Source organism: Anomaloglossus baeobatrachus, chromosome 3 (genome assembly GCF_048569485.1).
Source record: "Anomaloglossus baeobatrachus isolate aAnoBae1 chromosome 3, aAnoBae1.hap1, whole genome shotgun sequence".
NCBI classification, from domain to species: Eukaryota; Metazoa; Chordata; class Amphibia; order Anura; family Aromobatidae; genus Anomaloglossus; species Anomaloglossus baeobatrachus.
This window is the reverse complement of record NC_134355.1, coordinates 367,211,162-367,224,215: the sequence shown is the minus strand read 5'-3', so window position 1 is coordinate 367,224,215 and position 13,054 is coordinate 367,211,162. Positions and strand designations below refer to the sequence as shown.

At 39.9% G+C, this 13,054-nt stretch overlaps 1 protein-coding gene across 1 annotated transcript in view; it reads left to right on the top strand.

Moving 5' to 3' along the window:
- Positions 1-10,660, top strand: part of HTR1E (5-hydroxytryptamine receptor 1E) — a 353,866-nt gene extending 343,206 nt beyond the window's left edge. Inside the window, exon 3 of the mRNA XM_075340155.1 lies at positions 4,464-10,660. Within this exon, the coding sequence (XP_075196270.1) occupies positions 4,622-5,716 (1,095 nt within the window). The 5' untranslated portion in view covers positions 4,464-4,621 and the 3' untranslated portion in view covers positions 5,717-10,660. The remainder of the gene's footprint in view (positions 1-4,463) is intronic.
- The last annotated feature ends 2,394 nt before the right edge of the window (positions 10,661-13,054 follow it).

The window sequence follows — 13,054 nt, the reverse complement described above, 5'->3', positions numbered from 1 at the left end:
GCCGGATGTGCGTCACTTACAACTTGACCCCAACGACAGATTGTGAGATATATTGAAGCGTGTGTAGCGGGCTTAACCCCGCTTTGCCATGCCTACGCATTGGAGTCTCGTGATCCCTTCACAGAGCTGCCGAAGGTGGTGGGGAACGGCGCGATCCTCGGTACAGTGCATTAGAGTGCACTGACAGAGTTTGACAGCACAATCTAAGGAGTTAATGTAGCACCCAGGGATATGGGGTACTCGGTTCCGGGCAGTGTCTCTCTTGGGAATGTCACGGTAGTGGCTGTTACCTGGTTCCGTGCCCTGGGCCCTTTTTGTAATGGGGATATTTATAGGGGAGAATAAGATAATGTCCACATGTGACGCAACTTGCAGTGTTGCTGCTAAGTGTAGGGAGCCGCCACTGCAGAATGTGTCTACTGGGGCTGGTGGTATTGGCAGCTAGAATGGTAGTCCCTCCGCAGATATGGTTTTGTCCCAGAGGGTGTGTGGTGCAGTAGCATCGAAAAAAGGTAGTCCACACAGGTATTCAGTGCAACTAGTTTACTCACTGCTGAAGATGTTAACTGGTTGCCCGAGGCCGGCTGGTTTCACCTCCAGTTCCCCTTCGTTCCAGTGCCAGTTTGGTTCTCTGTACCTTTTTCCCCTGCACCTGTCTCTGGTAAGTAAGTCCCCGTGGTATAGAACAACTGGGGGTCCCTGTTCTGTGGTTTGTCCACTTCTGTCCGAATGACGGTAGCGTGAACCCTGTGGGGTTGGAATCTCTGGTCCTGTCCCCATTTCTTCTTTTGCTACTGAGTCTTCGGATTCTTTAGGGGCAGCAAGGTCCTTGATGGTCCCCTTTGCTGTGCAGGTGTTAACAGGTCGGCTTGAAGCTCTTTCCTGTCCTAGGGTCCTGTATCCTGTCGGTGTGTAGTTTCGAGATACTCCACCGGCAACCACTTCTCCTGGGTACCAGGTCACCGTTAACCCAAGTCAGGACATCACTTTGCTTCCACCTTCACTCCTCTACTGTCAACTTTCAACTGACTACTCTCCACAGTCTGCCCCTCCCACCTGGTCAACTAGTGGACTGGAGTGGTTCCACCTCTAGGCGGCCATCCATTGGTCCCACCCTAGCTGGGTACCATTGTATGGGGGATTGTTGGGTAAAACTGGGATTTCCTGGCTTTTCCTGGGTTTTTGTTGGTACCGGCACTGGGGTTCTGGGTCCCTAAGGGGGTAGGCCCTGCATCCAGGTGTGGATGCAGAATCTTGTAGCACCCTGTTTGTTTCAGGGGTGCTACAGTTAAAAGGTACTGGTAGATGTCCGATCCACTCGTGCCTGTTAGCCTCACATGTCTGGTTATCAAATCAGCAGACATGTGCGAGGTCTCGGTAACGGGACAACCACAGCCAGAGACATACTGGTATGTCATTGGTAGTAAAGGGGTTAAAATGTAACTGTTTTAATTTTTATTTAATAAATCAATAGTACACATGAAAATAAGCAACTTTGTAATATGTCTTATTAGACAAATCTGCTTCTTTCTTTGCTGATCAGTCATTATCAAAATTCGCAATTCTGAGGTAAAATCTATATTCAGTAAAGACTTTCCCATTACTGAGATAGCAGAGGTCAGCTGTTACTGCCATCTCCTACCTCACTGCATGTTCGGGAGTGCCATCAGTATTTTTTGTACTAGCGAATGTTAGCCACCGGCCGGGGCTTCATTGAAATTTATGAATATTGTTCTTAAGTCCTTTTGCTCTTTTTTATTTTCCACTAAGCGTGGATTAATTTCATTTTCTAATATATTTGATACATTTGCTTTAACTGTGAAAACGGCATCAATGGTCTGATTTTAGACCTTTCTTGTGGTACTAGCACATCAGTTCTGCTATGGCCAGTCCGGTATGGTCAGGCATGTAATGAAGGGGGCTGGTTGTCAGACTCATTAGCTAAGCCAGCCCTCTTCTCTGTCTCTAAGTAAGCTATGAAGAAGAAGCTCACCTGATAAACCTAGACATACATTCTCTGTCAACATGTGCCAATACAGAGAAAGGGGATAGTAAGCTCTCAGTGTATCTGAGCAAGTGAAGAAGCACCAAATTCATAATTAGAAAAGATGGGTAACAAACTAATTATCCCCCCGATTTCCACAAGGCGGAAGGGACATGTTTATCTCCTAACTACTTTTTGTCATACTTTTAGACTTCTTTTAAAAGTCTGGTCTCTTCTAATACTGTAAATACAGTGATGCTTGAAAGTTTGTGAACCTTTCTGTATTAGTTCAAATTTATGCACAAATATGGCTAAAACTACATCACATTTTCACAGAAATATTAAACGGGTTTTTAAAATAAAAAAAAAACAAATAGGAAAATTATCTTATTGAAACAAAGACTTGATTCATAAACGTGTTTTTGCCAGTTTTCTGTTATAAAACACATTCAACTCAAAGTTGCACAAAATGTGCAGAGCATTGAATGGAAAAGGGTGTACCTAAGCCCCTTCAAACTGAAAAAGGATAAAAAGTAGAGAAAACACCACACAAATTTCCACGCAGCAATCTCTAGCTACATCTCCAAAAATTACTTCTTAGATTATAGCTCACAAGTCCACTCCAAAGGCTAGGTGTAGCTAGTCTATCACTGGCAACTCCCTGAGCTGGGAGGAGTAAATTTAAAGCAGAAGTGGGAAAATCAGAACAGCTGAGAAAAGGTTTTTCATAGTAGGAGGCCAAAAAAAAATGCTTAACCCTCGCCGCACTGGACCAAGATAAACCTACATTTCAAGCAGATTCAAACCATGCAAGTCTACGTGTAGCCATGCGCTGTGATCTCCTGGCACCTAAAATAGAGAGGACTATTCTCTCATGGTAACCTCATGACAATTGGCAATTACTGGGAATGTTTAGATGCAGTTATTACAGCACATTGGTCACATACTTTTGCACTTACAGATATGTGACAGATTGCCTTTAGGGTTCAAACCTAGGTGATTAATAGATAAAATAATATTTTTAATTTAAAACCTATTGGACAATGTGTTCAATATTATAAGCATTTAAAATGGAAACAATATTTTCCAATCATAAATCAGTATAATAACTCATATGGTGTTAAAGGGGTTGCCGGGTCACAACATATTGGTGATCTATCTATAGGAATATTTGCTCTAAAAGATCACATTTTACCCTCTGATCATGAGTAACATATGTAGAGAGAAAGATAACAGTGAACATTAGCTGCAAAACATAATGCAAAGCAAGGTATAACAGCAACATAACACTTTTATTATTTAATGGGCTGTTCAGTCATCAATGTGAGATTGGTTAGGGTCTCACAATCAGGACCTCCGCTCCAATGATCAACGGCCACTGGAGCAAATTACAACTGAACGTAAACACTTTGAACAGAGTGCAGTTCCATCCAATGTGTAGCAGCCACTGTCAGGCACTGCAGATCAGCTCTTATTCTTTTGAATAGTTAAAATGGACAAAGCAGGAGAAGAAAGGTGTTAAACCACGCTGCCATGTATAATAAAGAAGGATCCAGGAATTATCAGTTTCGTGATTTTATTGTTCTATGCATTTTGGAATCTTGCTTCTTTTTCAGGACAAAATCACTGATGTACATCACAAGTCCAACAAAATGGTGAACTCACAATTTTATCGGACTTGTGATGTACACCAGTGATTTTGTCCTGAAGAAGGTGCAAAACTCCGAAATGCATAGAACAATAAAATCACGATACTGATCATTCCTGGATCCTTCTTTACTAAACATGGCAGCGTGGATTTAGCCTCTTTCTTCTTCTGCTTTGTCCATTTTGAGTTTACATGGGGTCTGCAGCAGCCATCGCACAGCTATATACCTGTCATAGTAGTGTAACTTGCACAAGAACCCCAGATGAGTAATTCCCTGTATTTTCTACCCTTTCCACTGGGATAAGACCCTATATTGTACATTTGTGTCTCTCCAACATCTATTACTATTATCTTTTGAATAGTTGTATTCATACCCTTCCCTTCATTCATGCTCATTTGGACATGGTTGGTTCTTTTATTATGGTTGTACTTATAACGCTTCCCTTAATTCACTATCTTTTCCCGTCTCTCATTTGAACATATGAACATATGTTTTTTCCAATCGTACTATGTAACTATGCCCCGTGTTTCCATTTCCCTAGAAATGCAATAGAAAATGTCTATAGTAGTAGAAATTTCACAAGTACTTAGCATAAGTTGCATAATACAATTACACATTACATTGGAAGAATCTGTAGTATCATTTTATTACAATCACAGCCCATAATGGGTTGTAATTTAAGGGTATATTGAATGGTGGCTCTTATCTCCAGGTCACATGGCACCAATGATAAAGTCAATGTTTTGTTTGTAAATATAGATTCATTAAGCAATGAAAATAATTCTTGTAATGAAAGAATAAATTGTGTTTTATCCGATTATGTCTTCCAGGCTAGACATGTGTAAGAAGAGGAAAGATGCATTAGAACATCTGTGGCGTCAAGGTTTCTGCACATAATGAATGTTTCCATGGGGAAAAAGCTGACCAGGGTCAAGATGAGCATCATCTGAAGGCTGCTGAAAATTCTTTTACATTCTCAGTGAGAAAGATGAATTTTACAAATTGCACGGCAGAAACAATATCAAACAAATCCAAGACAGTAACTGAAAAAATGCTGATTTCCTTAACGCTGGCTGTAATTACAACCCTGACTACACTGTTAAACTCTGCTGTCATCATTGCAATTTGCACAACCAAGAAATTGCACCAACCTGCTAATTATTTAATATGTTCTTTGGCAGTTACGGATTTTCTAGTTGCCATTCTAGTTATGCCTTTAAGCATTGCCTATATAGTTATGGACACTTGGGCCCTTGGTTATGTAATATGTGAAATATGGCTTAGCGTTGACATGACGTGCTGTACTTGTTCCATTCTTCATCTTTGTGTCATTGCACTTGATCGATATTGGGCAATTACGGATGCTATTGAGTATGCCAGAAAACGAACGGTGAAAAGGGCCGGAATCATGATCCTATCAGTTTGGACAATTTCTATCTTCATTTCCCTTCCTCCCTTATTTTGGAGAAATCATCAGACCATAAGTAATGAAAATAGTTGTATAATTCAACATGACCATGTTATCTATACAATATACTCGACATTTGGGGCATTTTATATCCCTTTGACTTTAATTCTTATTTTGTACTATAGAATTTACCATGCTGCAAAAAGCCTTTACCAAAAACGAGGATCAAGCCGACACTTAAGCAACAGAAGTAATGACAGCCAAAACTCTTTTGCCCATTGTAAGCTTACGCAGACGTTCTGTGTGTCAGAATTCTCCACCTCTGACCCTACCATGGAATTTGAGAAGATGACTGCATGTGTAAGAACCCCTCCATATGACAATGACATGGACATGACTTTGGATAGGCAACAACAGATCTCCAGTTCAAGAGAAAGAAAGGCTGCTCGTATATTAGGACTTATTTTGGGAGCTTTTATGATGAGTTGGTTGCCATTTTTCATCAAGGAACTTGTTGTTGGACTAAACCTTTGCACTGTTTCTCCAGAAGTGGCTGACTTTCTAACATGGTTGGGTTATGTTAATTCTTTAATTAATCCACTTCTCTACACGAGCTTCAATGATGATTTTAAGATAGCCTTTAAAAGATTAATCAGATGCAAAGAGCACACATAAAGTATTCGAGGCATGACGTCTACAAAGCCTTAAAGGTTAGGACATTCCAGATGATACCGGATCATTTCATGGATGACAGGATTATAAAACTATTATTATTATTTTTTCTTCTGGCTTGGTGTTTTCTTTATGTCCAGTCATGTAATGCAGTTTTCTACCTCTGTTTATAACAGGTAAAAAAAAATACAAAAATAATTTTCATAAGTTACCATGATCTTTCTAGTATTTATGTCAAGAGTTTGTAACTATTCAAGGGCATATATACAATGAGGCTGCTATGGCGCCCATAGTGGGAGTTTTAAAGACAAGCCATTCCCTTTTGCTACTGGGTGAGTAGAACATCTGCAGAACTCTTTTCTCCAGATAAATCGTTAGCAAGGTTTAGGAATTGGCCCAGGAGACATGGAAAGAACCTATTATCCCATACCATTAATTTCCATTATTATATGTTTCCTTTGTATGAATATTGCATGCTTTCTAAATATTCATACAACTTACATTTATATATATATAATAATACACTCTTCTCAGATCTTTGACAATATGTTCTTATTTATGCATACAACTAAACATTGAAAGTTAATATGGGAATCAGGGACTAGCACATTCAATGCTGAAAGATGAAAAATTATAAAAAAAAAAATGAATGAAAAAATTAAAGAAAGTCAAGCATTTTTTTTCCATTCCTGCACACCCCCCCTAATTGTCTATTACAGTCTGCAGTTCTTTTACACCCGGTATATTTACTACCCAGGGCTTCAGACCCACTTTACTTCTCTATAGCTTTTATTTTAATTTCCAGATTTTATTTAGTATGTTTTTGCATTGTTTTACTCTCAACTCCATGTTCAGTACAGCACCACATGGGCTGCTTGAGCTTATGCCATCTTTGCATGCTGAGCTAATACTGTTATTATTATCCATCTTTGTATTTTTACCTGAATAAGCTAATATTTTATAAGTAATCAGTCAGGGAGTCTGAACTGTGATCACCTATATTATAACTGTGAGACAAAAAATGTGCAGTCATCATCACGATCTGTGATAGAAGCTGCTGTCTTTCCCTTGTGCAGAATTTCAGTGGTACATCCATGTAGTTTCAGTATATGTGAACTTTTGATGACTAAGTTGGTGACCGTATTTTGGGAACATAAAGCCGTGTGTTAAATCACACTGTTCAACTGAGAAGAAATACAGTATACCATGAATTCTCAGATATAAATGGGAAATTAAATAAGGTAATACTAGCTGAATTTTATACACTAGGAATGAATGACAGAATGAATGAAAAAATAACAATGGACTGCTAATTTTGTGTCAAAATATCAAAATGCCAGATAACCTCATAATACCTGGTAAGTGATGTTAACTGTAATTAACATATCATTTTTTTATCCCATAGAGACTTGTCCAGTTTTAGTTAGGAGCTTGATAATATATAGTCAGTAATGAATTCTTCTGAGCAGTCTGACATGGTCTCAGCAGAAGAATTATTTCCCTGGTAATTTCCACTGAAAATTACTCTGAAAATACAGGTTGATTTTTATGGGACTGTTCATTGCATGGTATTTCAAGTACGACAGTGGGGTACAAACAGTATAGTCAGTCACTTTGGTAATAGACCTAGTGGAACATGCATCCACTAAGGACCATTCAAGAACCTGCATATTTTCAATTGTGCCCAGCCATATTTTCCAAAGCATGAGTACCTATTCATGCCAGGTAGCAATGTTATCTATGCCAGCCGGTATTAATATCAAATACACTAGTCTCATTATATTTGTAATACATTTTTTACTTGCAAATGTGCTTACATTTAATTTTAAATATATAATGTGGAATTTGAGCTGGCAAAAATAAAACACCATATTTAAAGACTAACTAAACTTTTATTTTATTATCATAATTTTTTATACCATGGGTTTGGGACCTGATAGAAGGAACATTTATTGCCGAAACATGTAGTCCTTGGGCGGGCTAATATTGTGAAGATATTTTTGATTGTATGTCCACAATATTTTAACTGATGAAAATAAAAATGTATATCTTATCCTATCGATGAAGTAGCTGGAGAACATTGTTTTATTTTTGGGATATATATATATATATATATCTTCCAAACTCCTGCTTTTTCCCAGTCTGCTTTTAGGTGCCTTGATACCAGAATGTACCGTACACATTTGGAGTACTGATAATGGCACTGAAGGAGTTGGTACCCGTGTCTTTCTAACTCTGGGGATAAGGTGCTGAAGCAGATTGTTCTGATAAGCCCAGCACTCAAGCGAGGAGTTGGGTGCTGATCCTTTCACTTCAATCTTCTGTACTCCAGAGTATGTTCTGATATTAATGCAGATAAAGACAAGCAAACAGACTGGAGAAAAGAAGGGGTTGGAAGCCACTTACATCCAATTTTGTACAGGAATAAGGACAAATTCTCCAACAAAGTGATGTGGAAAGTTACATAATTTTCTAAAAGATATTTTTAAAAAAAGGAGGCTTAATTACTCTTTGTATTGGATTAGGATTGATGTGAGTGCTGTACCCAATTCTCTGGGGAAAAATAATATCCCTAGGAAGCAGACAATATTCCTAGAGATGCTTCTTTGGCCAAATAAAAGCCAATATTTCCTTTTCAGCAGAGGTGTCCAACCTGCGGCCCGAGGGCCACATATGCCAGGATGGCTCTGAATGTGGCCTGACACAAAATTGTAAACTTACCTAAAATATTATGAGATTTTTTTTGTTACGATGTGTCGCAATGTCACCTGAAGTAAACCTACGTACGTGCACGCTATTTGTACTCATGCAGCAGTATGTGTCTTCTAGTATGTTATCCTCCTAGTGAAGGCAGTAGGATTGACAACATCACATGTTAAATGTGCTCATGGTGACTTTGGCAGCATTAGTAGTTTAAGGTTATTTACAAGTCAGGTAAGCAACCTTATTTGATTTTTAGGGATACTTGCACATCTTAACTATGTCTCACACATTTCCCACTGCTCTTTCAAACTATTTGAAACTCTGCCTTGCCCTGCATCAGAAGTCGAGGGAACTGCGTAGTGACGTCACTTGGAACTTGATTCTGGGCAGTCCATAATGATAAGTTCATCGTACCAAGTCGTACCAAATAATGCCACAAATTTTTATATAGTTTATTATATTTAAAGCTGTGCGATCCAGGCATGGTATGCAACCACCCACATGCTACTGTACTTACAGAGCTGAGTAGTCCACCCATTTTACTTGCTTGAATTGAATCCCGATGAGAGGAATTAGGTGAACACCTAGATGGCAGAGAGTGGAGATGTGGAACAAACAATTGATTAAACCCGTCTGTCAGTCCATGCGTAGGGGCCAACAACCGGAAAAAAAAGGGGCTAGTAAGGAGGAAATGAAGCATGAAGCACAGAGAAAGAAGACAGACTAAAACAATAAAAGAAGTCAAGAAGGAGACAGTAGGGAAGTAAGCGAAAAGAGTGAGGAGAGGCTGCACAGGCTGTAAGATACCTGGAGGTCAGCCGTACGTAAGAAAGGAAAATGTAACATTTCAGGTGAAGCTGCAAGTATGAGACAGGCCCCATCAGTGACCTCACTCCCTGGCAGCCTCAGCCATACTCCACACTCAGTGATTCTCTGGTGGACCTAGGTTAAGCCTGTTTTAGGAGTGAGTGGGGAGACTGTTTAGTTGGCAAGGGTCTCAATTCTTAAAGAGGTCCTTTTGAGACCCTAAGTTTTAGTGGGATAGTTGCTGTCTTAGAGAAAACATAAACTGCCTTAATAATGCCAATTCTGCATAATCAGTGCAGTTTCCAAGGTAAGAAAGACCTTTGGTGACATCGTGGTTATGTGACCAAAAGCCCTTGCGTGGCCCAAGACAACTCTTTTTCTTCCAATGTGACCTTGAGATGTCAAAAGATTGGACACCCCTGCTTTACAGCATTCTCAGACATTCTAATGCAGACATATTGTTTTCTACTTTAGTCTACTACTAGCAAAGAGTGTTTTTTTAGAGTGTCTTAATCCATAGATTGGTGGAGTATAACACATGGGTATCAAAGACTAGTTTATAGGGAACACTGCAGGGTTTTCTATTGTCACACAAACTACTATTGCCTGATAAAATCCCAAGATTATAAAAATCTTATGGAGCCCCAGAGAGCTATTTGGGAAAATAGGCATTATTATTTAACAACTTGAGGTTATAAAATGTCTAACCTCAATATATTGATAATAAATAGAAGGTAACTTCATAATACTTAAAGGGGTTGTTCACTACTTTTACATTGATAGCCTGTCATTAGGATAGGTCATCAATGTCTGATCGGATGGGGTCCGACACCCAGTACTCCCACTAATCAGCTGTTCTTGGTGCCGGCATCGGCAGCAGGTGGCTAAATATGCTCAGTTCGAGAGCTGACCTGTCAAACTATTGCACCACTGGCTGGGTACTGGACATTCGCATCCCATTCAAATCATTCAGACGGGGCAGCTCCGGAACTAAGCATTTCCAGCTACCTGCTGCCGCCGACACCGAGAACAGCTTATCGGCGGGAGGTCCGGCTGTTGGATCCAGGCTGACCAGACATTCATAACCTATCCTATAGATAGAACATCAATATAAAAGTAGTGAACACCTTCATTAATTTTTGCATATTTCATTGAACAGTGTTACTATATAATGAGTGCCAACTTTCCACTGTTAGTAGACTTAATTTGGCCCTACATTAGGTGACTCCATCAATAAGCACTTCCCCGCCTTTTCTTTTCTGCAGAGCCTCCTCAAGGATCCACACCTTACAAAACTGAGGATTAATTCCTACCAATTGAGAACTTATTCCTACTGAACCCATAACCTTTTCCTTACCAAATGTATTTACATTTGAAACCAGAAGTTTACATACACTATCAAAAAAGACATACTGTATCTGCATGTTTTTCTCACTATCTGAGATGAAATCAAAATAAAACTTTCCCATTTTAGTTCAGTTAGGATTACCAAAATTATTTATATTTGCCAAAAGCTAAAATAATGAGAGATAGAGAGAATGTTTTAAGGCATTTTTGTTACTTTCTGCAAAGTGAAATGTTTACATCCACTAAGATCACTATGCTTTTAAACAATATGGGACAGCCCGTATGATGTTGTCATGTCTTTGGAAGTTTATTGGCAACATTTGAGTTAGTTAGAGACACACCTGTGGATGCATCTAATGCACACCTGAAACACACTGCTTCTTTGTGTAGCATCATGGGAAAGTCAAAAGAAATCAGCCAAAATCTTAGGAAGAGAATTGTGGACCTACACAAGTCTGGTTCATCCTTGGATGCAATTTCTAAATACCTGAAGGTGCCTTGTTCATATGTACAAACAATTATATGCAAGTACAAACAATATGGGAATGTTCAGTCATCATACCACTCAGAAAGGAGATGGGTTCTGTGTACCAGAGATTAATGTGCTATGGTAATACATGTGCAAATCAACTCAAGAACAAAAGTAAAAGACCTTGTGAAAATGGTGGCGGAAGCTGGTAATATTGTGTCATTATTTACCATGAAATGAGTATTGTATCAACATGGGCTGAAAGTCCACTCTGCCAGGAAGAAGCCATTACTCCAAAAGAAACATATAAAAGCCAGATTAATGTTTGCCTATGCAAACAGGAACAACAACCTTAATTTATGGAGACATGTCCTGTGGTGTGACGAAACTAAAATTGAACTATTTGGCCATAATGACCATTGTTATGTTTGGAGGAAAAAGGGACAAGCTTTGAAGCATAAAAACGCCATCCCAACTGTGAAACATGGGGGAGGCAGCATCATGATGTGGGGTTGTCTTGCTGCAGGAGGAACTGGTGCAGTTCACAAAATAGATGGCATCATCAGGAAAGAAGATTATTTGGCAATAGTAAAGCAACATTTCAAGACATCAGCCAGGAACTTAAAGCTTGGGAGGAAATGGGTCTTCCAAATGAACAATGACCTAAAGCATACTGCCAAACCAGTTACAAAGTGGCTTAAGGATAACAAAGTCAATTTTTAAAGTGGTCATCACAAAGCCCTGATCTCAATCCCATTGAAAATTTATGGGAAAAGCTGAAAACGCTGGTGTGAACAAGGCGACCTACAAACATGGCTCAGTTACACCAGTTCTGTCAGGAGGAATGGGCCCTAATTCCAACCAACTATTGTGAGAAGCTTGTGGAAGGATATCTAAAATGTTTCATCCAAGTCATACAGTTTAAGGGCAATGCCACCAAATACTAATGAAATGTATGGAAACTTTTGACTTTGCAGAAGGTAATAAAAATGTCATAAAACATTCTCTTTCTCTCATTATTCTGGCACTTGGCAAATATAAATAATTTTGTTAATACTAATTAACCTAAAATGGGAAAGATTTATTCTGATTTCATGTCAGATAGTGAGAAAAACCTGCAGATGTGTCTTTTTAGATAGTGGATGTAAACTTCTGGTTTATGTTGTTTGAAGAAAATAAGTAATAGGAAATAGATCAATGCTTTACATATCATCCTCTTTAGCTTTATGGCCAGTCCTCTGGCTCTTACCTTAAGGCCCCGTCACACTAAGCAACATCGCTAGCAACATCGCTGCTAATGAACAACTTTTGTGACGTTGCTAGCGATGTTGCTGTGTGGGACATCCAGCAACAACCTGGCCCCTGCTGTGAGGTCGTTGGTTGTTGCTGAATGTCCTGGGCCATTTTTTAGTTGTTGCTGTCCTGCTGTGAAGCACAGATCGCTGTGTGTGACAGCGAGACAGCAACAACTAAATGTGCAGGCAGCAGGAGCCGGCTTCTGCGGAGGCTGGTAACCACAGTAAACATCGGGTAACCAAGAAGCCCTGTCCTTGGTTACCCGATATTTACCTTTGTTACCAGCCTCCGCCGCTCTCACTGTCAGTGCCGGCTCCTGCTCTGTGCACATGTAGCTGCAGGACACATCGGGTTAATTAACCCGATGTGTGCTGTAGCTAGGAGAGCAAGGAGCCAGCGCTAAGCATTGTGCGCTGCTCCCTGCTCTGTGCACATTTAGCTGCAGCACACATCGGGTAATTAACCCGATGTGTGCTGTAACTAGGAGAGCAGGGAGCCAGCGCTCAGTGTGCGCTGCTCCCTGCTCTCTGCACGTGTAGCTGCGTGCGCTGGTAACCAAGGTAAATATCGGGTTGGTTACCCGATATTTACCTTAGTTACCAAGCGCAGCATCTTCCACGCGGCGCTGGGGGCTGGTCACTGGTTGCTGGTGAGCTCACCAGCAACTCGTGTAGCGACGCTCCAGCGATCCCTGCCAGGTCAGGTTGCTGGTGGGATCG